General features: G+C 36.9%; 1 protein-coding gene and 2 pseudogenes across 1 annotated transcript; all 3 read left to right on the top strand.

Moving 5' to 3' along the window:
* Positions 1-12,746: 12,746 nt before the first annotated feature.
* Positions 12,747-13,655, top strand: LOC120150933 (annotated as a pseudogene).
* A 2,305-nt stretch (positions 13,656-15,960) lies between these two features.
* Positions 15,961-16,885, top strand: LOC120150932 (annotated as a pseudogene).
* A 4,718-nt stretch (positions 16,886-21,603) lies between these two features.
* Positions 21,604-23,301, top strand: LOC120150795 (glutathione S-transferase U17-like). The gene is made up of 2 exons (XM_039163420.1): positions 21,604-22,003; positions 22,828-23,301. The coding sequence occupies exons 1-2, from the start codon at positions 21,677-21,679 to the stop codon at positions 23,212-23,214; spliced, it is 714 nt and encodes a 237-aa protein (XP_039019351.1). The 5' UTR covers positions 21,604-21,676; the 3' UTR covers positions 23,215-23,301.
* The last annotated feature ends 4,516 nt before the right edge of the window (positions 23,302-27,817 follow it).

Genomic DNA, 27,817 nt, shown 5'->3' with positions numbered 1-27,817 from the left:
GACAGCTATAAGAAGATGATCAAAGAAGTAGCCGATTCGTGGAGGAAAGTATTCCGGATGGATGTTGTAGCTGCCAGAAGTATGCTCACTCCGGATTATGGAGTGGCGAAGATTGAGAAAGAATGACAATATCCCTGTGCCAGACTGTGATGACACCCGGACCATGGAGGAACATCTCAGGCATGTCCCTTCTGAACTCGAGATAGCCAAGACCGAGTTTGAAGCCGTGAATAATGAGCTGAAGCAAAGGATAAAGGAACTTGAAGCTGAACGTTATCAGTGGAAGCTTGATGCTGACTCTCAGAAAGATCGGGCAGAAAAACTGGAAAAGAACAAAAAAGAGTCCGTTTTGAGCTCGAAGACTTGAGAAAGGGGTATCAAGACAAGGTCAAGGATAACTCCAAGTTGAAGGTAACCTCTGAATACTGGAAAGACGAAGCTCATAGCCTGAAAAGGAAGTTCGAGGGGCCTGATGAGAGAGCTTGGAAAGAACAAACAAAGACTGCCCAAAGACGCTTGGCAGATAGTCAATATCAGAACCAACGCTTGAGAGTTCGGGTAGCTGACTTAGAGAAACAGCATGAGAAAGATGGCAAGACGATAGCTGAGTTAGAAGCTATTATAGATGGGTTCAACAGGCAAGCAAACGAGCTTCAGATGGTGCCCTTCGACGGAGGACTACAATGGCGTTTCCGTTGGGAACAAGCACAACGAAGGGTGAGGGCCCGAGACGCAACCATCCGAGATTTCCTGGATCAAGTGCAAAAAGCAGCCCGTCATCTTCACGGCCTAGCAAGGGAAGCTGGTGTGGTTCGACAAGGCATTCAACCAGTGACAGATGAAGGCAGAAGACTTGTCAACATACTGGAAGCTGTTCGGGGTCTAGAGGATTTAGTCCAAATGTACCTTTAATCTGTTTTTATGTCTCTAAAAAAGATAAAATATTTTTGTCTGAATAAGGATTATTTATAATAATGAACACTTTTCTGGATCAATGCCTCCAATTGCATACATCATACATTGCATTTCTTGCATTTTATATCTCATGTTTATTTATTTTATATTTTCCATGTTTTTACATTCGTATTAACTAACAGAACATGTCTCAGACACCGAGCGTACCACCGCAAGCATCAGATACACATCACCCGCACAATACTCGAGCAAAAAAAAGACAAATGGAAGCCAGAATGGAAAAGATCGAAGAGCACATGGCAAGACTTCAAAAGGAACTAGAAGATAAGATGGCTCAGAACAGTGAAAGTACTCTTGAGTCCATCAAGAAAAATCAGGAGTCCTTGGTCGACCAAATCGTAGCCAAGTTATCGGGTCTACAGCAAGCTAGTGCATCAGGGGGCATCTCTTCCGAGGGGGTGGCCATACCACCAACCCCGCAAGTGGTTCTCTCACCCGGAATATTACCCGGGGACGCATCTGCTACTAAAGGGAAAGCAGCACTACCCGGGGACTCATTCGTTGCCAAAGCGAAAGTTGCACCTGCTGTGAAAATACAAACTTCTACAATCATCCCTGATGATCATCCGGATGATTATCACGTCCCAGACTTTGACGAGGAAGATAAAGCTAAAAAGATGGAAGAAAAGATAAAAATATTAGAAGATCAAATAAAGATGGTCCAGGGAGACCATGATTATTATGGAGTGGACGTAATGGAGCTGAGCCTAGTTCCAGACTTGGTGCTTCCACCAAAGTTTAAAGTTCCTGAGTTTGAGAAGTTCGACGGGAACAGTTGCCCTTCAGCCCATATTACTATGTTCTGTCGAAAGATGACAGGATATGGCGGGAATGACCAACTCCTGATCCATTGTTTTCAAGAGAGCCTGTCCGGTTCAGCTATTCGGTGGTACAACCAGCTTAGCCGAACTCATATCAAGACGTGGAAAGACTTAGCCAAGTCTTTCTTGGAGCAGTATAAGCATATCAACGATATGAGACCAGACCGGGTCATGTTACAAAGCCTAGAGAAGAAACACAATGAGAGTTTCCGACAGTACGCACAGAGATGGAGGGATTTATCTGTGCAAGTTCATCCACCTTTAGATGAAAAGGAAACAAGAAAGCTGTTTGTACAGACCTTGAAGGCACCTTACTTCGGGCACTTGGTAGCAATAACGTCGGGAAGTTTCTCAGATTTAGTCATGGCCGGTGAAATGATCGAGTTGGCCATTAAACAAGGAAAGATTGAGGGAGGAGACTCCAGTAAAAACCTCCCATGAAGAACAAAGAGCGAGAGATCAACAATGTAAACACCTACAGTGTCAGCAAGGGGGTTACGATCTCAAGCTCAAATTCCACAGCAGCTGTACCATCCGGTACTTCTAGACAGAACCAGAGAGAACCAAGAAGAGAAAGGGAGCAGTTTGACCCCATTCCCATGTCGTATAAAGAATTATACCAACAGCTCTTCGACACTCATGCAGTGTCGCCTTATCCTATGAATCCAATAAATCCCCCTACCCAAAATGGTATGACGAGAGCGCTCACTGCGAATACCATGGCGGTGTGCAGGGGCATTCGATTGAAAGTTGTCTCGCATTCAAAAGACTTGTGCAACGAATGCGAAACAAAAATTGGATCACTTTCAACTCCGGAGCACCAAACGTCGCCCAGAATCCCTTGCCCAATCATCAGGAGACATGAATCAATGCCGTTACTACCGAAAGGGGCAGGAAAGTTAAATCGAGTGTTTCAGAGATCAAATCTCCTTTGGCCTGGGTATGGAGCCAAATGGTGAAGGTAGGGCTTCTTGCACCATATCCAGATACGACAGAAAATGAAGATGGTAACCATTGTTGTTACCACAACGAAGAAGGACATAAAGTACAAGATTGCCCAGAGTTCAGATCGTTAGTCCAACTCATGATGAACCAGAAAGAGTTGGAGTTTTACGAAGAAATTCAAGATTCTTTGGAAGCAGATGTTTGTGCCACCGGAGAATCATCAGATAGAAAATTTGGTAGGGGTAGTCCTTTGATAATTACCCCTAAGGCAAGCATGACAGTAACAACACCAGCCAAGGTGGTAATCTACGCACCTCGGCCTTTTCAATATAAGGACAATCGGCAAGTGCCATGGAAATACGAGTGTCAGGTGAGTACTTCCGGAGGGGGTAATAGTAAAGTGGGGCAGAGACCACTGGAGCCGTTCAAAGAAGATGTGCTGGTCATCAATGAACCTATAAAGGAGGAAGAAGCTAAAGAGTTCCTCAAGATCTTGAAGCACAGCGAGTACAACATTGTAGAACAGCTCCACAACTTACCTACACGTACTTCAATGCTAGCACTATTTTTAAGTTCGGAAGCACACCGAGAAGCGTTGTTGAATGTCCTTAATCAAACGTTCGTGCCACAAGACATACCAGTCAGCAAGATGGATCGACTGGTGAACAATATTCAAGCTGATAATCTCATCTCGTTTTCAGATGATGAGATTCCATCAGGAGGAAGAGGCCGAACGAAGGCGTTACACATTACTACCTACTGTAAGGGGCACGCTTTACCAAGTGTCTTAATCGATAATGGTTCAGCCCTAAACGTGATGCCTTTGATTACATTGAAGAGGCTACCAATAGATACCTCTCATATGAGAGCTTGTCAGAATGTGGTCCGAGCATTTGATGGGACCAAAAGAGAGGTAATCGGAAAGATTGAGGTACCATTGACCATCGGACCAGCCACCTATGATGTTGAGTTCCTTGTGATGGATATCATGCCGTCCTATAGCTGTCTTTTGGGAAGGCCGTGGATTCATCAAGCAGGTGCAGTACCCTCCACGTTGCACCAGAAAGTTAAATTTGTCATTGACGGGGCCTTGGTAATTATCAACGCTGAGGAAGATATCGTGGCAAGCGTGACCACAGAGGCTCCATACATCGAAGTAGACGAGGAAGCGGTAGAATGTTCGTTCCGCTCCTTGGAGTTTGTTAATGCCACATTCGTGGCAGAAGGAAAAAGAATCCCAAGACCTCGACTCTCCAAATGCACAAGGATGGAGATCAAGCAAACCCTAGGCCGAGGCGCAAGAACCGGGAGAGGTTTTGGGAAATATTTGCAAGGAATGATCAACCCTGTCCATCCTATCCCAAAATTAGACCAATTTGGGCTCGGTTTTCAGCCCGGTTATCATGAAAAGAGAAAGGAAATTCAAAAGAACCGGAAGAGAAGGTTAGCCAGATTGACTGGAAACGAACTCCAATGGAAGCCTATGACATTCCCGCCGCTCTTCAGAACATTCAAGTCAGGTGGTTATGTGTTTGAGACCACCACATCCGAGTTAGAAACGGCTCTGGAAGATCTGAACGTTAATGCCGTGACCACAGAAGATGTTGACAACGGAGATAGATCCGGGATATGCCTTCTGCCACATGGGTTCGTGCCTAGCAGTTGGTCGGTGGAAGAACTACATGTGGTTTACAAGAATCTTTCAGAGTAATATTCGAACTATCCCTATTTGCCTATACCCGGGGCAATAGGTGATCTTTTGTAAGGGTGAATAAATATTTTGTTTAAGTTTAATAAAAGATGCATTTTTCTTTTCTATGGCAAACAAACTTTTCTTTTATTTTTGAATTCATTCTCTGTCTCCTTCATTCCAGTACTTCATTTCCAGTTACTCTCAAAGTTAGTTCTTGACCGTTCCGTGTGGGATATTATCCTCTCACACATGCACATTTTCCTCCTTTCAGGTTCCCAGATAACGATAATGGGGGCACTAATGATCCTGATCCGGAGGTGGATTTTGAATCAACCATTTGTCTTGGGGAATTTGAAGAATGCGATAATGAAGAAGAATACAACTTGCCTACCGAATTGTTGAGAATGATAGAAAAAGAAGAAAAGCAAATACTGCCACATGAGGAGGCGATCGAAATATTAAATTTGGGCACTGAGGAAGATCGAAAGGAGGTTAAAATCGGCACAACTCTTTCGACTGAAGCAAGAAAAAACCTGATAGCCTTACTTCAGGAGTACGAAGATGTGTTTGCTTGGTCGTATCAAGACATGCCGGGACTAGACACAGATATGGTAGTTCACAAACTGTCAATCAAACCAGAATTCAAACCTGTGCAGCAAAAACTGAGAAAAATACGACCAGAAATGCTCCTTAAGATCAAGGAAGAAGTCAAGAAGCAATTTGATGCCGGTTTTCACCAAGTGGCCAAATACCCTGAGTGGGTGGCCAACATAGTGCCTGTGCCGAAGAAGGACGGGAAAGTACGCATGTGTGTCGATTACCGGGACCTTAATAAGGCCAGTCCCAAGGACAACTTTCCTCTGCCACACATAGACACTCTGGTGGACAATACGGCCGGGAACGCCTACTTTTCATTCATGGATGGATTTTCGGGGTACAATCAGATCAAGATGCATCCCGAAGACATGGAAAAGACCACTTTCGTCACAATGTGGGGAACTTTCTGTTACAAAGTGATGCCTTTCGGATTAAAGAATGCTGGGGCAACATATCAGAGAGCTATGGTGACCTTGTTCCACGACATGATGCACAAAGAAATTGAGGTTTATGTCGACGACATGATTGTCAAGGCACAGACCGAGAGTGAACATGTCAAGAATCTGAGGAAGCTCTTCCAGAGATTGAGAAAGTTTCAACTGAGATTAAATCCTAGCAAGTGTACCTTCGGGGTAACATCTGGAAAACTACTAGGCTTTATAGTCAGCAGGAGAGGCATACAGGTCGATCCTGATAAGGTTAAGGCTATCCAGAATCTACCTCCACCACGAACCCAAAAAGAAGTCCGAGGTTTTCTGGGCAGACTAAACTACATAGCTCGGTTCATCTCTCAGTTAACCGACAAATGTGACCCCATCTTTCGTCTCCTCCGAAAGAATAGCCCTGGAGCATGGGATAAAAACTGTCAGACTGCATTTGAGAAGGTAAAAGAGTACTTGTCTCACACTCCTGTCCTGATGTCCCCTATCCTAGGAAAACCTCTGTTCTTGTATCTCTCCATATTCGAGAACTCCATGGGGTGTGTTCTGGGTCAACACGATGAGTCTGGGAAGAAGGAAAGAGCCATCTACTACTTAAGCAAGAAGTTCACCGATTGCGAGGTCCGATATCCTCCTATTGAGAAGGTTTGTTGTGCCCTGATATGGGCTACAAAAAGACTTCGACAATACATGTTGTATCACACCACTTGGCTGATTTCCAAGTTAGACCCACTAAAATATATGATGGGTGTACCTGCTCTATCCGGAAGGTTAGCCCGATGGCAGATGCTTTTGTCTGAATTTGACATCGAATACGTGAGCCAAAAAGCGGTAAAAGGCAGCGCCATATCCGATTTTTTGGCAAGCAGAACTGATGAGAGCTATGAGCCGCTGGACTTTGATTTCCCAGACGAGGACTTAATGGCCATATCTTTAGAGGAAGCAAGCATTTCAACGGATGGTTTCTGGAGAATGCACTTCGATGGGGCATCAAACGCACTAGGACATGGCATCGGGGCAATTCTAGTCTCCCCAGAAGGGAGTCACTACCCATTTACCAGCAGACTGAACTTTGATTGTACCAATAACATGGCAGAATATGAAGCATGTGTCTTGGGAATTCGGGCTGCACTGGGGCAAAATATAAAGACTTTACGGGTGTATGGAGACTCAGCCTTAGTAATCTATCAGCTCCGAGGAGAGTGGGAAACCAAGGATATAAAGCTGTTAGAGTACCGAAAACTAGTGTTGAATCTGCTCGAAGAGTTCGATGAAGTCACCTTCCACTACGTGCCTAGAGAAGAAAATCAAATGGCTGACGCTCTAGCTACCTTGGCAGCCACGTTCAAGGCTGGCGGGGAGTCTGAAATGATGCCAATTAACATGCAGTCGTATGAGTACCCAGATCATTGTTACCAAATTGAAGAAGCAAAGGACACTAAGCCTTGGTACTACGATATTCTGCAGTATATCAAGCATCGGAGTTATCCAGAAAAAACCACTGAAATCGAGAAGAGAACCCTTAGAAGGTTGGCAGCTGGATATGTCCTTGACAGAGAGGTTTTATACAAGAAAAGCCATAACCAAGTTCTGTTAAGGTGCGTCGATGCTGAAGAGGCAAAAATGATAGTGGAAGAAGTACATGATGGGGTTTGTGGAGCACATGCAAATGGGCATATGATGTCAAGACAAATAATGAGATGCGGATATTTTTGGTCCACACTGGAAAGTGATTGCATCAACTATGCTAGGAGATGTCATAAATGTCAGATTTATGGAGACAAGATAAATGTTCCACCCCATCCACTTCATGTAATGACGTCACCATGGCCTTTTTCCGTGTGGGGCATGGACGTTATCGGGCAAATCCATCCGAAGGCTTTGAATGGTCACCGTTTCATTCTCGTAGTAATTGATTATTTCACGAAATGGGTAGAGGCCGCGTCATACGCCAGTGTCACTCAATCCACTATTTGCAAGTTTCTGAAGAAAGAAATTATATGTCGGTATAGTCTACCTGAAAGGATTATCACCGATAACGCAACAAACTTGAACAACAAGATGATGAGTGCTGTTTGCGAACAGTTCAACATAAAACATCACAATTCCACTGCTTACAGACCAAAGATGAACGGAGCAGTAGAAGCAGCAAACAAAAATATTAAGAAGATAGTGGAGAAAACAACTGAAACCTACAAAGACTGGCATGAGAAGTTGCCTTTTGCTTTGTTCGCTTATCGAACCTCGGTACGTACATCGACTGGGGCAACTCCATTTTCACTAGCCTATGGAATGGAAGCAGTGCTACCCATTGAAGTCGAGATTCGTCTCTCAGGGTCTTGTCAGAAGTCAAACTAGATGATGCAGAGTGGGCACAATCCAGATATGATCAGCTTAATCTGATAGATGAAAAAAGACTGAAAGCCATTCATCATGGTCAAATCTATCAGAAACGAATGATCAGAGCACACGACAAAAAGGTGCGCCCGAGAATATTACGTGAAGGGGATCTAGTGTTAAAAAGAATTTGGCCAGTCCAGAAAGATTTCCGAGGAAAATGGACGCCAAATTGGGAAGGACCTTATGTCGTGAAGAAGGCTTTCTCCGGAGGAGCCCTTATCCTGGCTGAAATGGACGGACCTGAGCTGCCACATCCCATTAACTCGGACGCAGTCAAGAAATACTTCGCTTAGGATGAAAACCCGAGAAGGTGTCCTAAGTTGAAAAAAAAAAACGTTTAGGGTGAAAACCCGAAAGGGCGCCCTAAATTAAAAAAAGAAAAAGAGGAAAAAGAAGAGAAAATAAGGTGGGTTCAAGATGAAAACCCGCAAAGGGCGTCTTGCAACTAAGGATGGGTCCAAGTTGAAAACCCGGAAAGGGCAATTTGGATATCAACGGTGGAAACATCCCGGCACATGAATCTTCTACGAACCCAACAAATCGGAGAAATGTTGCACCCTCCCAAACGTTGTCGCATTTTCAAAGATCCTTTGGCAAAGGCTGCACTCAAAGTCACCAAACGGCTTTTCAACTCAGAAGTGCCCACGTTATCGAGATCTAAGACATTCATTTACACATCATTGTGTATTCGTTTTCTAGAATGTTTGCCATGTATTATTTGTTCTTCTCCTCCCTTATAATAAAGACCATCTTTCCTCCAATACCTTTTGAGCATCTTGAATTAGATTTAAACCTAATGGTTTATTTATTTTTATGAAAGATAATCGCATATTGCTGTACAAAGATTCATTGAAAAGCACAGGTACCCAGAAGCCGATCAAGGCTCATGCACATGCTTGAGATGGTTGAGGAGCATCTTTTTCAAAAAAAAAAAAATCATCAAACATTTGAAGAATTTAAGATCAGAGATCGGAACTTCAAGCTCAAGAGTCAACAACGACAGGCCACCGGAGATCGAGATTACTCTCCAGAGCTCAGAATAACATATGTTGCATATGCATTTTAGGCATACCTAAGAGCATGACATCCATAACATCACATATATGCATATCTTTGCAGGTTTTACCCAGAGCCAATTTCAACTTCACAACGAAGGATATTGGACTCCAGACAACGTAAGTTCAACTTCACGACGAAGGGACCGCTGGTTGTCAACAAACATTTCTCAATTTCAGAGCCAATTTCAACTTCACAACGAAGGATATTGGACTCCAGACAACGTAAGTTCAACTTCACGATGAAGGGACCGCTGGTTATCAACAAACATTTCTCAATTTCAGAGCCAATTTCAACTTCACAACGAAGGATATTGGACTCCAGACAACGTAAGTTCAACTTCACGACGAAGGGACCGCTGGTTGTCAACAAACATTTCTCAATTTCAGAGCCAATTTCAACTTCACAACGAAGGATATTGGACTCCAGACAACGTAAGTTCAACTTCACGACGAAGGGACCGCTGGTTGTCAACAAACATTTCTCAATTTCAGAGCCAATTTCAACTTCATAACGAAGGATATTGGACTCCAGACAACGTAAGTTCAACTTCACGACGAAGGGACCGCTGGTTTTCAACAAACATTTCTCAATTTCAGAGCCAATTTCGACTTCACAACGAAGGATATTGGACTCCAGACAACGCAAGTTCAACTTCACGACGAAGGGACCGCTGGTTGTCAACGAACATTTCTCAATTTCAGAGCCAATTTCTGCTTCACAACGAGGGATATGGACTCCAGACAACGCAAGTTCAACTTCACGACGAAGGGACCGCTGGTTGTCAACAAACATTTCTCAATTTCAGAGCCAATTTCAACTTCACAACGAAGGATATTGGACTCGAAACAACACAATTTGCTCGAGAGTAGATTTCAACTCCACGACGGAGGATATCTAACTCGAAGCCAAACTTTACAACGAATGACTCATACTCAGAATCTTCCAGTTTTGACTCAACCTCACGACAAGGGAATCATTTCATGATCAAGAATAGTTGATGTGGACGAAATTTGTGTCTTTTAATCTTTGCTCTATTTTCGTTACACGATAATGAGCAAAGAGGGGCAGCTGTAGACACGTCATTTCGTCCATAACTTGTTATTATATTATATAATGTATTTACAGTGTAAATTATATTATATATATATATATATATTTATATTTATTAATTATTTACATTTTTTGTTTTTTCTACAGGTCCAAACATCAAATGGCCCAACAGACCCATCACACGTTTGGATCCAGCGCACCCACACGTGACCAGAACATAACCCAGCTTTGAAACCGTAGGGCAGATTATGGTTTTGAGCGGTTCTCTACAACGCCGCACAGCAGCCAAGGAGCGTCCTACAACCGCACGTTACTCCTCCGACCTTTCCGGTGGACGTGACTCCAAGCCACCCACGTCACGCGGATCTCGCGAGCATCCCCAACAACCCAAACAACCAACAAGTATTAGGATTTCAGTTGAAGTAAAGTCTAAAATAGGGTTTTTATTCGATTATAAATAGCATGTAATCATTACTGTATGGGGACGGGGTTTTTTTTACGAATAGTGAAGAGAAATACAAGCCTTTTTTTTTTTGCACGCATACACACTGCATTACAGGATTTTTTTTCTTTTTGTTCTTTTCTTCACACAAAATACAAGATATATACAGAGATTTGAACGTTGAAAGAAAAGAAAGAGAAAAAGAGAGGAAGCTATACCTTGTTCCCATTTCGGAAGCCCGACGGTCACCAGAGTTCCAAACTTTCGAAAGGTAAAAGATTAGATCTAGGTGTTAGGGGTCGATTTTTAGCCGAAATAAGTTGGGAATCGGGTTAAGGGTGAGAAAAGGAAATTTTTGGGACCGTTTTGGTCCCTGCGACCGCCGTGCGCCGCCGCACCGGCCGCCGTGGTTATCGCCGTTGACGGGCGACGTTCCCTTCCCCGGCGAGGGAAGGTTGAGAGAGTTTCAACTCTCTCTTTCTTTCTGGTTTTGGAGAAGAGAAGAAAATTTTTAAAGAAAATGTTGACTTATATAGTAAATCCGCGAGACCTGAAACCCGACCCGTCCGACCTGTGTGACCCGCGCATTTTTAAGATTAAAAGAGTAAAATGTGTTTTGGTCCCCCTCATTTTTATTATATTTGTTTTGCCCCTATTTCTTTTTTTTCCACGTTAATTTACTTCGAAATCTGGCCTCCAATTTTCGTTTCGTTCAATTTAATCCCCGCGCAGTTTAATTCCTTTATTTATTCTTTTAATTTTCTCATATTATATTTACATTTTACTGTATACATATTTTTTAATATATACATATTATTTATTTATTATATTTTCCCTCTTTTCTGATTCTTTCATGTATTTATTACTACTGTTTTTAATATTTCGTTCTATTATCTATATATACTATTTTTTCTCGTTATTTTATATATATACATTATACTTATTACTTCATCATCTTTATGTATATTATATTATTTATGTATTACCTCTTTTATATCATTATTTCGTGTATATATATATTATTTATTATTATTTTCTTGTACTTTATTTATTTATCTCGTTTTTCCTGTCTATTTTTCTTTCATTTTCATTTTATGTATTTTATTTATTTATTTTCTTTTTACATTTTCTTCATTGTCATTTTGTTTATTTTATACATTGTTTATCTTTATTTTATTGTTTCCTTACCCTTTTTACTTTTCTTGATTCCATTTGTTTTTTTATTTGTTTTTATTACATTTTTATCTAACACGTTTCTCGGCTATTTAGGGACACATCTTCAAACAATCATTGGTAAGCAATTTGGATCAATATTTTACCTTGTAATTTAACTTTCAATTTTCTTAATTAAAGACAACTGGAAATTACACAGTACCGAAAGGGCAGTTCAAGGGTGCTAGCTCTTCCTTGACTGTAACCGACTCCCGAATCCGACACATCTCTGATAAGACGCATATCAGGTAAGAAATAGGGTATCCGATCAACCCATTTATTTTTAAAAAAATGATCGGTGGCGACTCCAATACACATTTTCCTAAGTCGAAGCTCAATTCCGGGGCCCAACCGAAAGACGGTTGCGACAATTATAATTAATGATTTTCTAACTAATTATTTAATTTAAAAATTCAAAATAAAGAAGAATGAAGGTAACAAAAATAAATAAAATAGTATTAATTAATAAAGATAAATTCGTTATATTTAAAATCCATTTAATTATAATACCTTAGTGGATTAATGTATTTCCATCAAAACTCGAGATTTGTTTTTTCAAACTATAAAAAGATTTTTATTAAGACATCAAGAGGTGTGAATATTTTTTTCTATCATAGAATTTTATATAGTAATATTCTACATTCTCATTATTGTTGAATAAACACCTTCAAATGAAAAAACATGTTACGTGAATATATACCACGTGTTTAATGATAATGTTTAATGCGTTAAACGTCATAAATTAATAAAAGATTAAATCACTCTTATGTAACATTTTAGACGAGAGAATGGGTGATATAATGATGTGAAAGGAGATATCCTCACATTGCTATTTGATAATGATACTTGTATAATCAATCTACCTTGTTTGCCTTGTAAGGTAATAATTGATTATGTGTGGCCTATGGGTATTTGTGTATGATGCAAATATGTAAAACATTCTAATAAATGTTTATAAAATTTGTTATTTCATTAGGGGGAAAATCAAATGCTTCAAAATTAAAGTTACCATCTCATTCTTTATCATTATATATCAATGCATCACCCTATTTTGAAGCAAACACTAAAATTTCCAGGGAGTTGTACTTCTGGTCAGAGGAAAATATTAGAGAATGGCAACGAGTGAAGTGAAAGATCTGGGTACATGGGGGAGTCCATTTGTGAGGAGGCCGAGGATTGCCCTTAACATCAAATGTGTCAAGCATGAATATATCAAAGAGAAGAAGCTATTCGAAGCCAAAAGCGAGCTTCTTCTCCGATCAAACCCGGTTCACAAGAGAGCAGGTTTTAAATCGCGGTCGCGGTCACGTTTTCAGTCAATTCTGATTTACCGTGATTGCGGCCGTCGAGGGCGCTATTACGGGTGTAGCGGATTATTTCACGGACGAAATCATGTTTTCAGACCGTGATTTGAAACCTACAAGAGAGTTCCAGTCCTCATCCATGGAGATCATGAGCCAGTCTGCGAATCTCTCATTATCGTACAATACATCGACGAGACTTGGTCTTCCGGTCCTTCCATTCTCCCTTCCGATTCCAAGGAACGTGCCGTCGCTCATTTTTGGGCTTCATATCTTGACGAAAAGGCCTGCACAATTTCTTCTTTACAAGTTTAGTTGTTTGTTTATGGGGGTTTTAAAACTTCGTTTGTTGTGCAGTGGTGTCCAGCCATGAAAAGCATTGTGACTCATGGAGAGGAAGTAGAGGAAGCAGCAGTAGCACAACTGAAAGAAGGGCTAACTCTAATGGAAGAGGCATTCGGCAAGCAAAGGGAAGGCTTTCTTTGGTGGGGATGAAATCGGGTACCTTGATATCGCATTCGGAAGCTTTTGGGATGGCTGAGGGCGATTGAGATGTTGAATGGGATGAAGCTACTTGACGAGTCCAACACACCAGCTCTGGTTAATTGGGCAGACAGGTTCTGCTCCCATGCCGCTGTGAAGAATGTTATGCCCCATACTCACAAGCTTGCAAAGTTGGCTAAGATGGTTCTACGCAAAGTATTTTTGTCCAAAATATGAGGAGTTAAAAGGTAAATCAAGCACTTTTGAGTTAGGTCTTTGATGCATCTTCTCTGCTTAAATCCATCTTCCTCTCTTATATGATCTTTAAAGATGGTGAATGTAGTTCCTTGATGTATGTTATTTGTATATGTTTTGCCTTTGAGAAGGGATTTCAAGTGGTCATTCAGTTTCTTGAACTGATTGCAGGTATTAGTATGTAGTTAAATGGATATTCATTGTTAGTAAGTATCTGTTCATAAATTTCTTAATTAATTGACAAATCACATACTTGATGTAACTGTTCGAATTTATGACTTCTAAGAAGAAAAACATTCTCTTTTATCACTGACACCACGATGAGTTCAAATGAATATTCATTGTTCATTGATAGGTTCGATTGATCCATGCATTAAACTTTTGTGGTTATTAGTATCTTTCTTCTTTTATGTTGACTTTGTGCTTTGCTTGAACTCATCGAATACACAATTATTCTGCACAAACTTTATGACATTGAAACAATATTAGAGATAATATGAGATCTAGAATTTTTTTTTAAAGTGAACATACATGCATTAATAACAAAAAAAAAATTATATGAGAAGAACATAACTGAAATTTCATAATAAACACAATTAATAAAATAATTAACTGATGGAAGAAAAATCTGATTTTAGAAAAGAGTGAATCTGTCAATTGGAGAAAGAACTTCATGACAACTACAATCACTTAATCGAAATAAAAAAGTTTACACCTAAGGTTGATCATAACATCAAAACACCAACTATAATCCATATTGTTTTGTATAAAGACAGTCCCATCAATGACATTGATTCAAGACAATGGTCACGTCGCCACACCAAAGTAACTCGCCAACAAAACAACACTACAAGCTTCTATAGACCATCCAGTCTAGCAAGTTCAAGCACCAATAAAGAGTTGGTCACGTCCTTTGGTGGGAAGAATGCCATGGACCATGAATTGGGCCTGAATGAATGCACATTTATATACCCAATAAGCTTTAAGTGATATTTTGGGCTTGACTTAATAAAAAGGTTGGTGACATCTTACCAAAGAATATTCTAAAGGATAGTATCTAGACCAATGTGCACATTCATGTGAACACAATACTAAAAAAATAAATGATGATGTGATATAGGTATTTAGAAAATTTATGGGTTTATTTAATCTTTAAGTAAAATTTAAAAATTATTGAAATATTAAAGATTAAAAAGATTAAATATTAAAAATATATTAAAATCACTTCTAATATTTTAATATTTTTTTTATATTTTTTAATATTTTAATATCTTTTGTTTTTTAAGATTAAATAAATCCTTGAAAATTAAAAAAAAGTCCTCGAACTTGTTAAAATAATTTAACTAAGACTCATATTGTATCATCATTCATATGTGGACCATCTCGTCAATATTGTAATCATCATATCAATATCATGTACTTCTACAACATCATAATGGACAACAATAATTTTCATCGATCAAAATATAATATTAATGCAATTTCCGAAATAAAATTAAAAGTAAGAATCAACATTATTTGGTTGACTACATAGAAAAATACTACCCTTAAACTTTATATATGTGATATATCCATAAATTATTATACATATTTTTTGTTGTATCCTCATATACAATAATCATATATATTTATAATTTTTTTTAAATATTTTAGGTGATTACAAGATAATATCTATTCAGAATATCTTTTAACCATTGAAAAACAATACTCCCTTTAACCACAAAAGCCATTTTATGAGTCTAGAACCCATGACCTAAATAAATATGAAGAACATAAATGAAAGCTTGGCCAATCAACCAAATATGTTTGCTATATTATCTCTGAATTTTTTTTTATAGAAGTAACTAGTTTAATTAAAAAGATGAAACATCTAGAATTAAAATAAATGTTTACAACCATAAACGTAAACTAAAACATAATTAGAATATTTTATAACATGGTAATCATATTTAATATGCTTTACATTTAAAAAAAACTTAACTTTATCTTAATAATTATTTATGTATTCATATAATATCATATATTTTGTGTATTTTTGGCCGGTAATAACGTCCAAACGACAAGTAAAAAAACTAAAACCATAGCCCCTCCGGATATGTACGTTTTACCTAACATTGTTCATTTAACAATCATCACAGAGGCATCTCTTCATTTCTATATAATAATTCAACGCTTCTATTTTGAAGCAAGCACTCAAAATTATGGGGATTTGTGCTTTTGTATCAGAGAAATTAAAGCATGGCAACTAGTGAAGTGAAAGTTTTGGGTTCTGGTCAAGTCCATTGTGATGAGGACGAGGATTGCCCTTAACATCAAATCCCTCAACTATGAATATATTGAGGAGAAGTTATCCCAAGGCAGAAGCGAGCTTCTTCTCAAATCAAACCCGGTTTACAAGAAAATCCCAGTCCTCATTCACGGCCATAAACCAATCAGCGAATCTCTCATTATCGTACTGTTGAAAAATCAGGTAAAGAAAACGAAAAGAACATAAGAATTTTAACGAGGTTCGGCAATATGCTTATTTCCTCGATGTCCTAGACGGCGCTAGAATTTTTATTCAATTTCTCATAGGTTTTGGTTACATCTCATTTTATAATAAATAAACTCTAGTATATATTTACAAAAATAATTCTTTACTTATGAGCCATACCTAACACTAACAATACATCGAAGAGACTTGGCCTTCTGCTCCTTCCATATTCCTTCTCACCCCTATGAACGTGCTGTCGCACGCTTTTGGGCAGCATATCTTGACGATAAGGTATTCATATTTCATAGTCTGTAGGTTCATTTTGTGGGGTTAAATTGTTTTGTTTTGCAGTGGTTTCCACTTCCCATCAATGAGAAGTAACTGGTTTGCTGATGGAGAGGAAGCAAAGAAAGAAGCAATAGAGCAGTTGGAAGAAGGGGTGGCTCTAATGGAAGAAGCATTCGGAAAGTGCAGCAAAGGGAAGGCTTTCTTTGGTGGGGATGAAATCGGGTACCTTGATATCGCTTTCGGGAGCTTCTTGGGATGGCTTAGAGTGACCGAGAAGATCAATGGGATAAGGCTGATGGATGAAGCCAAGGCTCCTGTACTGGTTAATTGGGCCGAAAGCTTCTGCTCTCATGCTGCTGTCAAGGATTTTATGCCTGATATCGATAAGCTTACGGAGTTTGGTAAGATGCTTTTTGCCAAATTAAGAGCTGCAGCTGAAACGCATTGAAGCAAAAACATGCTTCTTTGTTTCTTTACTTTTGTGAACAAGAGAGTAACGATTCAAGTTTTCATTTTGATACACCATCATATCTCCATCAAACTGTTAAAAGTAAGTGGGTGACTACCATATACACTACATCACAGAGAATCTCGTCAGTGTAATTCCAAAATTTTGAAAGTGATCAGGGATTGATTAGTTACATTTAATTCGTTATTGTCATTAAGCCACTAATGATATTGCTTAGGATTCATTTGCATGACAATCCACCTAGTATCTCATTATTGTATTGTTATATCTGAAGATTCTTCATCATTATATACGACGTCATCATCAATGTCATCATTATCACGATCAAAATCCAAAGTCATAGTACCATTGAGCCCACAAACATTTAGGTAGTTTTTTTTATTGGGTGTCATTTCGGCTCCCGAGTTTGGTTTAACTATCCAGAACGACCGGGTCGCACACTCGTTGCCTGTGGTGGGTGAGTTCCTAGCGAGGATTTTTGTATACACGATGACTCGAACTCGAAACCTATGATATCAAGCTACTTACTACTTGAATCAACCTCTATTGGTAACATTTAGATAGTTTTTATAATATCATTCGTTTCTTGACATACTATTCAAATATCTACAAAAAAAATAAATAAAGTACACTAACCACATTAATCAATCATTTTGCTTAAAATCAGCAAAATAATACAAACCAACCACTAAATATGAAAACATCATGTAAGAAATAGTTAAAAAAACTAATCAAACAACTTGAAAATAGAAATATAAACAAATACTATTGTGAAAATAAAAATAAAACAAATACTATTGTGAAAAATAGATATGGTCAACACTAGAACCCATCAAGTGACGGCGTTAAAAGAGAATGTTATTCTCTTAAGATCCTAGATTCGAACAATCACATATGTAGGGTGTACGTACATTATCAATTGATTAAGAAAGTTCTGAACAGATACTTCCTTATAATCATCTAAGACAATTCAAAAATTATTGTCAATAATAACATAAAATGAATATAAAAACAACGATATGTTAACAACTAACTTATCACAACTCAAACGAGATTATCTCTAGTGATTACGAGAATCTATCAATATACGGATACCAAACCAAAATTTCAAATCAATAGTAGAACAACAAGATAATAAAATAAAATATTAATTAAAGCATTAATGTCAAATTCAACCTAAAATAGAAAAAAATTACGATACCAAACTAACACAAAACTCAAATATACAAAATAAAAAACCAAATAACTCAACAATTTAAATTGAGTAATTATAAACAAATAGAAATTGATTACCCCGATTTATTTATCAATTTGTAATAGTAAAGTATATCTTATTAATAAATAAAATAAATAAAAAATCCAAATTATAAAGTCAAGAGTTGTTATTAACTCATCCTCATGCTCATCAGTCGTTAATACTCATTACCCAAAATAAATATGTTAGTTGGCATTATCTATCATCACAAATACTCCATACCAAAATAGATACGATAGCAGGTTGATCAATTTGTCCATCTTATTGTACCCACTAGAAATTATGATTCAACTCATTATTGTACCATACTACATATGGCCACTAATAGAAATAAATATTATATTCTGATAGTTAAACTGTGATTCCTCTCGATGTTGCTACTAACTACCGCAAATTAAAAAAAAAACTATAATATGACATGAAAATACATTTTTAAACATCAAGCTTTAAAACTTAACAAAATACATCTACTCTATTGTACTTCATTAAATTTATAAACATAAACATACACGTCACAATACAAGAAAGATGACATGATGAGTAACTTGTCTCAAAGATTAGGTTCTATCCCTACCAAGCACATGAACATAAAGGAAGACATAATACGAGTCTTATTGATTATTCACTTTCCATATTTAAGCATCAAGTGGTATCCATATCATAGTGTCATATTATCATAAATTATAAATCAAACAATCATTACTGATCAATATCACGGAAGAGTACATATACATATCACAATTCATTCCCTAACTAGCCTCCTTTATCTAGCTCATAGAATATCATAAGCCATAAGTAAACTTAAATTGTAACGCATTTTGCCACTGATCTATATCAGTAACATATTCATGTACTTAAGTCATTTTTCTTATTTTGAGTTTATGCGTATCAAATATTAATTAGACATCTGGATAATCTTACACTACTCATAACTATTCAAATCATAATATAATATGCAGTGTTTGTTGCGGAATACGGCTATCGGATAGAACAAAATCGCAATTGATAATTTGAGAAAATAAAAATGAAGATAAAGAAGACACAAACTTTACGTGAAAAACCCCTAAATAATATAGGGTAAAAATCACAGGCAACGGTAGAAGAATTTAACTATGAGAAAATAGGAATTACAACCTCTCTCGATCTAATAAGGAGAAAACAATAACAATTCTCTCTTGATAAAAAGGTAAAAACAACTCTAAAGAAAACTCTCTAAATTCTCTAGTATTGGGAGAAAGCTAGAATAATTTGGGATGATTTTGAAGCTAAATGGGTTAGGTATTTATAGTTGAAGCTTAAGGACTAATCTTGTAAATATCCTAAAGTGCACGGACTAAATTTATAATTTTCTCATTACCCAAATTCAACAAAATCTGCACCTAATTCGGTGCCTACCATTTTTTCAACAATGCACTTTTGGTGCATTTGACTTTTAACAATCTCTCACTTGAAGATTTGATTGGAACAATCATATCTTAACACCATTCTTTCTACCTTATACCTCTTTGTTGTATTCCAATGCTCTTTGCCTGGATTAGCCATGTATCGACTAACCACTCCAACTGCTTGTGCAATGTCTGGTCTTGTACATATCATAGCAAACATTAAACTTCCCACTGCTGATGCATACGGTACTAGAGATATCTCCATCCTCTCTTGTTCACTGCTAGGACTCATACTGGAGGATAATTTGAAGTTAATAGGAAGAGGGGTAGAAATTGGCTTACAATTTTGCATGTTGAATCGTGACAATATCTTTTTCAAGTAATTCTTTTGTGAAAGCCAAATCTTCCTATTACTTCTGTCTTGGTGAATTTGCATCCCTAGAATCTTGTTTGCTGATCCCAAGTCATTCATTTCAAATTCCCTAGCCAAATGTGCCTTCAATTCTTCAATATGATATTTGTTGGGTCCTACAACCAACATGTCATCCACATACAACAACAATATAACAAAATCGTTATCACCAAACCTCTTGAAATAAACACAAGGGTTTGCATTAAAATTGTTGTATCCAAGGCACATAATGAAGGAATCAAATATCTTATACCAACACCTCAGAGCCTGCTTTAGACCGTACAGAGATTTGTTCAACCTGCAAACTAACTTCTTCTTCTTCAAAACGTTCAGGCTGGAACATATAAATATCTTCTTCAAGATTTCCATGAAGAAAAGTTGTTTTAACATCCATGTTGATGATCACTTTGCGAGCAATGGGATCCCACAAGCTATACCCCTTTACTCCATCATCATACCCCAAGAATTTGTATTTATCACATATCTCCTTAGTTGTCTTCTTATCCTCAATGATTCATCTTCAATTTCCACAATGAGATATTTTTTCCATTGAACTTTTCAATATCAAATTTCGTTGACATAACTTTTATTACGGATAGCTCTCACTATTTCACTATTGTGAATAGTTCTCTGGAACCTTTAAAGAATGAGTAATATCTTGTTACTTTCTTATGTTGGAGGATCCACCTTTTGGTGGCAACAACAAAGACAATAAGTAGATATTACACACTCTAATCTGGCTCTGATACCAATTATCGCGGAATACAGCTATCGGATAGAGCAAAATCGCAACTGATAATTTGAGAAAATAAAAATGAAGATAAAGAAGACACAAATTTTACGTGAAAAACCCCTAAATAATATAGGGTAAAAACCATGGGCAACGATAGAAGAATTTAACTATGAGAAAATAAGAATTACAACATCTCTCGATCTAATAAGGAGAAAACAATAACAATTCTCTCTTGATAAAAAGGTAAAAACAACTCTCAAGAAAACTCTCTAAATTCTCTAGTATTGGGAGAAAACTAGAATAATTTAGGATGATTTTGAAGCTAAATGAGTTAGGTATTTATAGTTGAAGCTTAAGGACTAATATTGTAAATATCTTAAAGTACACATACTAAATTTAAAATTTTCTCATTACCCAAATTCAACAAAACTTGCACCTAATTCGGTGCCAACCATTTTTTTTCAACACTGCACTTTTGGTGCATTTGACTTTCAACAGTGTTTATGTTGTTTTCTTAATTTTCAAACATACTCCCTAATCATATCACAATATTGGATTTTTAAGTGTTTTATCGATCATTACTCGTATGGATAATTATCTCAGCGTATCCATAAGGCAACATAAAATATAATATCACTAATGACAAATCATCAACATAATATGGCCACCAAGGCTAATTATCAAAACAGTCACTGAGGCGCACCAAAGCACGCACGGCCACTAAAACCCACTTTCCAAGCACACATAATAAAAATCATTTTATAAATTTTAATAGTTAAAAGAATTAATAAAATAATACTTCATAGTATGGGGACCATTTGTGTATTTTTCCCTTAAGAAAATACTTATTGACAGCAACTTGAGTCTTCCCTGTTTTACTTGTCGGTCACATGCTTTACAACTACAATTCAGCAGGCCCTCATTTCTATATAACCATCACTTCTAGTTTGACCAAACACAAAAAGATAAAGAGATCGGTGGTTCCGATATGGCGAGGAGTGAAGTGAAAGTTTTGGGTACGTGGGCGAGTCAATTTGCGATGAGGCCGAGGATTGCCCTTAACCTCAAATCTGTTAACTATGAATTCATAGAAGAGAAGAAGCTGTTGGAAGACAAAAGCCAGCTTCTTCTCCAATCAAACCCGGTATACAAGAAAGTCCCGGTCTTCTTTCATGGCGATAACAAGCCAATCTGCGAATCTCTTATTATCGTACAGTACATCGACGAGACTTGGTCTTCTGGTCCTTCCATCCTTCCTACCGACCCGTATGAACGTGCCGTCTCTCGTTTCTGGGCTGCATACCTTGACAACACGGTATTCATAATTTCATATTTTTGTTTGTTTGTTTGTTTAATAAATAATTATTTGAAGAAAATCCAACTACTATTCATTTTGGAGATGAGGTAGATCCATCACTTTTTGAATTGTTTTGTTGTGCAGTTAGCGGCGGATCTATGTTTGTTGATTTTGGAATTCGATTTTTTTTGTATTATTTATTTTATTGATTGTATTCCTCCTTAATTTTATTTTTGATTATTTCTTACAAAAATTTTATAGGGTAAAGTATAGAAATGACACTGATTTTAGGATATTATTTTGTTGAGTCATCTGACTATTAAAAGTTATAAAATGATCCTGATAATGATACACTTTGTTGAGTCTCCAATTATTAAAAGTTATAAAATGGTCACCGATTATAGGGTGTTGTTTTGTTGAATCTCTCGACTATTAAAAGTTACAAAATTGTCACTCGACTATTCATTATGTACCAAACTCATATTTTTTTTGTTGAAAAATCGTCTAAGCGAATCGTTAACTGATGAGATAGGATAGTCGTTTGAGTTATGAGATTATATTTTATCATATCTCAGTCAATAGGTTAACGTCCAACTCAAACAAAAAAATTTAACGAAAAAATGACGAGTTTTGGAATTAAATGAATAGTCGTGTAGTCATTTTGTAACTTTAATAGTCGAGGGATTCAATAAAGTAACACTTTATAGTTAAGGATCATTTTATAAATTTTAATAGTTAGGGGACTTAACAAAAATTATCTTATAGTCGGAGGATCATTTATGTATTTTACCCAATTTTATATTGTTAATTTACATTTAAAAATATTTGTGAATCCGTTGTAGTGGTATCCGGCGGTGCAAAGCCTTGGGATTCCACAAGGAGAAGAAGCAAAGAAAGCAGCAATGGCGCTAGTGGAAGAAGGGGTGGCTCTAATGGAAGAAGCATTCGGAAAGTGCAGCAAAGGGAAGGCTTTCTTTGGTGGGGATGAAATCGGGTACCTTGATATCGCTTTTGGGAGCTACTTGGGATGGCTTAGAGTGGCCGAGAAGTTCAATGGCAAGAAGCTGATGGATGAAGCCAAGACTCCTACTCTGGTTAATTGGGCCGAAAGCTTCTGCTCCCATGCCGCTGTCAAGGATTTTATGCCTGATACAGACAAGCTTGCTGAGTATGCTAATATTGTCATTGCCAAAATAATTGCCCTCGGCGTTGCTCCTGAAACGCTTTGAAAACAACACAAAAGTTGTCGAACTAAATAAATATTATATGTGTTTCTTCACTTTTTGTGATGATAAAGGATATATCCCATTTCTCAAGATTTCTTTCCCCTTTTATGATGAATGCAGGGATAGACACAAATGATCCTACGTTAGAGGGCCAACTACGAAAATTTTTGTAGAACAAGAATTTTAATAATTTTAGGGAGTAAAAATAAATTATTAATTGAAAATATAAAAAATATACTAATTTAAAAATTTTAACAGCTCACTCATCCTCATTCAATTAGTCCCTGAATGAATTATCTTATACTAGTTTGGATTGAGGTTGAGTAAGAATATAGAAAAGAAATTAAGTCATGCCTAATTATGATGTTTTTTATTTTTCTTAAGTAACTGAAATTCATCTGACAACATGCATGTTGCTTGGAGATTATGCAAATATTCATTTGTAGTTAGTGCATTTAACTAATGTACAATTTATTCCAATTAATTGCATGTGAAATGTCGAGTTAAGAAGCCAGCTACTAAGCAATATGCAATTTAAATTATATTCCTAGGCAATTGCATGATCTTTGCCCTTGGTGAGCAAAGATGAGTAAAGTTTAAGGTGTGAATTCTTTCTGATGCTATTTAAACTGAATAAAAATATTAAAATTTTAAATATATTTGATTTTATATTTTTATATACTATATTAATAATATTAAACTTAATCAAATAATTTTAGTTAATCAGTAACGTACACATGCATTAGGACAAGTTCTGCATCAACCGCAACCAACCTAAACCTTTTAGTCTAGAAGTATAATTATACCCAAACAGGTATGTAACTATGTAGCATTCTTAACTAGTAATGAGTAGAAGGAAAGCCATAAGATGACCATGTGCGTTTATTCCATTCACTAAACATTGTTTAAAGACTTAGGTATATACATCGAGGGCTCAACTTGTATTAGATATTGTCCTTGCGTGAGTAAGTTCACTATTAACGATCAATTAATCTAATAAGATAAAATACTAGTGTAACATCATCAATACCGGGTTAGTGACTAAATTGTAAGGTTACAAAATTTGATGATTTAAAGTAGAATAATTGAATAGTTCAATGACTTATATGAAATGTTATGTGGGATCAAATTGAAAAGGAGGAATAAAATGATAGTATGGTCTTTTGCAAGGAAAATAATTAAAGGAGATATATATATATATATATATATATATATATATATTAGCTACACGTGGAAGTGAAGGAAGCAAAACACAAGGTTTCCAGAGTTCTCTTCTTCTTTGTACGTGAAGGTCCAAAATCAAAGGTGAGTTCTTGGTTAGTTCATTTCTTGCTGAATTTAAGATTGGTTTATGATTATTGGATGATAATTAAGCTTAAGGAAAGCTTAAATTATCTTAAAGTTAAAAGATGACGAAATTAGGAATGATTAAAGAAAAGAGGTGAATAAGTGAAATCTTGATAGAAATGTATTAATTAGAATTCAAGACTAAATTTGACTTGTCATTAGTGGAATTAAGGAATAGGAAGTGTTAGAATAGGAATTAGAACATGTTGGAAATTTAGTGTGATTCTTGAATGCCATGTAAATGATAGAATTTTGAGTTTAAAGAAGTGATTATGGAGTAGAAATGATTTTAAGTATGTGTATGCAAGTTAGGGATATTAAAGGAGGTGAAAGATGAAGAGTTGAGCTGAAAAGAGAGTGAATTTCTTGCTTAAAATGGAATTTATGGGTTGTGTGCATCGGTACATCTTCAATGTGTACCGATGCACTCTCAAATAAATAAACATCGAATGTAATTAGTGCATCGATGCACCCCCTTACAATGAAAACATCGAATGTGATTTGTGTACCGATGCATAGATAGTGCATCGATGAACATGTTAAGGGATACATCGATACACTGTATAGTGCATCGATGCATACCTTCATTAAGAGATGATAATAGCCTTTCTTTTAGTGTAAGAAGTGATAGTTTGGAATATATCAATTAGTATACTGATATGTATCAATGTATTACGATGTAGATTTAGAGCATAATTCTATTCCGAAACAATCGAAGGATTAAGATTGAGTCAAATCAGACAAGGCTAAGGTGAGTGCATATCCTAGATAGAATTGTATTGAGATAAGACTCACGATGAGTCTATCTCTTATAGTGATTCCATGCATAATTCATTCATGCTTTAACATGATATCATATGAATGAATGTCATTATAAGAGAATCCTTCCAGGTATGTGAAATAATAGAAATGATCATATGAATTGACTTATGTGTTTACATGGACAATGATGAAAGTGATATGAAATGAGGAATATATTTATAATTAAGCCCATGTTATTTAATATGAGAGCTGTATGTATAATTGGCATGCCAAGAGTCGAGGGATTTACAGTGGTCCTTCGGGACATAGTGGTCCTTCGGGACATAGTGGTCCTTCGGGACATAGAGGTCCTTCGGGACATAGTGGTCCTTCGAGACATAGTGGTCTTTCGGGACAAATATTCAGTGCCTCTAGTGGGATTTTATTCAAGTTGTGGTGACAACATTGTGCACAACTTCAGTGTACTCACGTACCTTCTGTTCTCAATAATGTACATGGGCAATCCAAAGATAAATTAAAGTGAAACTGGCATAAGAATATAAGCTTCATATGTGCATGGCATAATCATATATATTATAGTGTAATAGATGCATGCAAGTTGAAATGTCATGATCAAATGGTACGAATGCATGTTCATTAATTTAGTGTTATATCTATATATTCATATTATGCCTCACTAAGTCTATGACTTAGCGTGTAAGTGATTTACACATAGGTACCAAGGAACAAAAAGAACAGAATTAGGAGTGGCAAGGATTGCGTCACTACTAGAAGATCAGATCAGAAGTAACTGATATAGTATGTATTTTATTGTGTATAGTGTGTTGGCATGTAAGAAATATATTAGTTACAAATGCTCTGATCTGTTTTGTTTTAGTTTGGTTAACTTATGTAAATAAACCACTTTTATTTTAATGAAAGTTTTAAATTTCCTTGATTTTCGTCAAGAGTCAATGTTTGAAAAGTCAATGTGACACCTCAGACTTGTATCCGGAGTCTAGTGTGTCCTATAAAGTATACATGCCAAAATAGTGAAACCTGATATAATAGTAAGTATGATGTTTTGCTAATAGAATATATATGGTTATGTTCTTATAGATGTCCAAACATGGTAGCTCTAGAAGTGAAGCGGGAGATGATAGGCCCGCTGAAAGTAGTAATTCACCTGCTTTGGCCAGGTAGAGTGAAGAACAGGCACCCTCTGAAGTGCTTGTGAGTGATCAAAATGTGTTATTCAGAACACTGGACGCGGTATTGGCGCGATTCCAACCTTCTGTTACTTTAACTCCAAGAATGAATATTGTAAAGGAGTTGAAGGGTTTAAGAGCATTAGAGTTTAGAGGTGAAGCCGAAGAAGGTCCTGTTGCTGCGGACCTTTGGCTTAATGATGTGAAAATTATGCTTGAGGGACTTCATTGTTCTGATGTTGACAAGCTGGATGGAGTAGTCTCCTTGCTCCGAGGGCAAGCAAAGATTTGGTGGACCAACGTTACCTTGAGAATGACAAGTGATTAGGTAACTTGGTCCTTGTTCTTAGAAGAGTTCAAGCATAAATATATCAGAAATCAATTCATCCGATAAATGAAGCAAGAGTTCATGAATCTGAAGAAATGGAACTGTACAGTGTAAGAGTACGAATGTGAATTCAACAAGTTAAGCCGCTTCGCTGTTGAGTTAATTCCTACAGAAAAGGATGCTTGCGAGTGGTTTATTGAGGGATTGCGTCCTCGTTTGAAAGAGATGCTTATTGCGTTGAACTTATATTCATTTCAAGAAGTGGTGAATCGTGCTAAAGCTCTGGAAAGAGCTCAGAATGAGAGGTTCGAAGATTTCCAAGCTCAGACATCGAAAAGATCGGGTACACCATCGAGTGTTGCACCATCAAAAAGGGGCAGAGATGCTGGTTCTCGACCTCAAGCTAGATCAGAGTCAGTGGTATCCTCTGCGAGGGGATCAAATCCGATGAGGGGACAACAAACTCAGTCAGCGGTATTGAAAACATTTTGATGTTTCGATATAACAAACTAAGTATAAATGAATTTTAAGATTTTACAAAAGATTTTCTTAATATATTCGATTTAATTATTCGAATATCAAAATATTACTCCAAGTCTTTTAAAGATCTATTTCAATCCTTACTAAATTGTAAAATTGTGTTTTAATCTTAAAATGTTTTTTGAAACAATTTTCACAAAATATTTCGAACAAAAAACAAGCCTAAAATCAATTTTTCAGGTAAGTGTACCGATGCATAAATCAATGCATCGATGCACCCTTATTTAATTGAACATTGAATGGCTTTTATGTACTGATTCACATACCATGCATCGATGCACTCCATGTATTATTAAACATCGAATTGATTTTATGCACCGATGCACAAGCAATGCATCGATGCACCCCGGCTATTTTGAATCATCGAAGTATATTTGTGCACTGATGCACACCCCAGTGCACCGATGCACTTGGTCAGCCAACGGTCAAAATATTTGAATTT

This window comes from Hibiscus syriacus, unplaced genomic scaffold (genome assembly GCF_006381635.1).
Source record: "Hibiscus syriacus cultivar Baekdansim isolate YM2019G1 unplaced genomic scaffold, ASM638163v2 tig00111027_pilon, whole genome shotgun sequence".
Taxonomy (NCBI): domain Eukaryota; kingdom Viridiplantae; phylum Streptophyta; class Magnoliopsida; order Malvales; family Malvaceae; genus Hibiscus; species Hibiscus syriacus.
This window is presented reverse-complemented; position numbering and strand designations above follow the sequence as displayed.

What these genes read in the sequence shown, in the direction of transcription:
- LOC120150795 (XM_039163420.1), top strand. Translation starts at nt 21,677, where the DNA reads ATGGCGAGGAGTGAAGTGAAAGTTTTGGGTACGTGGGCGAGTCAATTT. An exon ending in CTGCATACCTTGACAACACG is followed by an intron (nt 22,004 to 22,827) that starts GTATTCATAATT and finishes AATCCGTTGTAG; the next exon opens with TGGTATCCGGCGGTGCAAAG.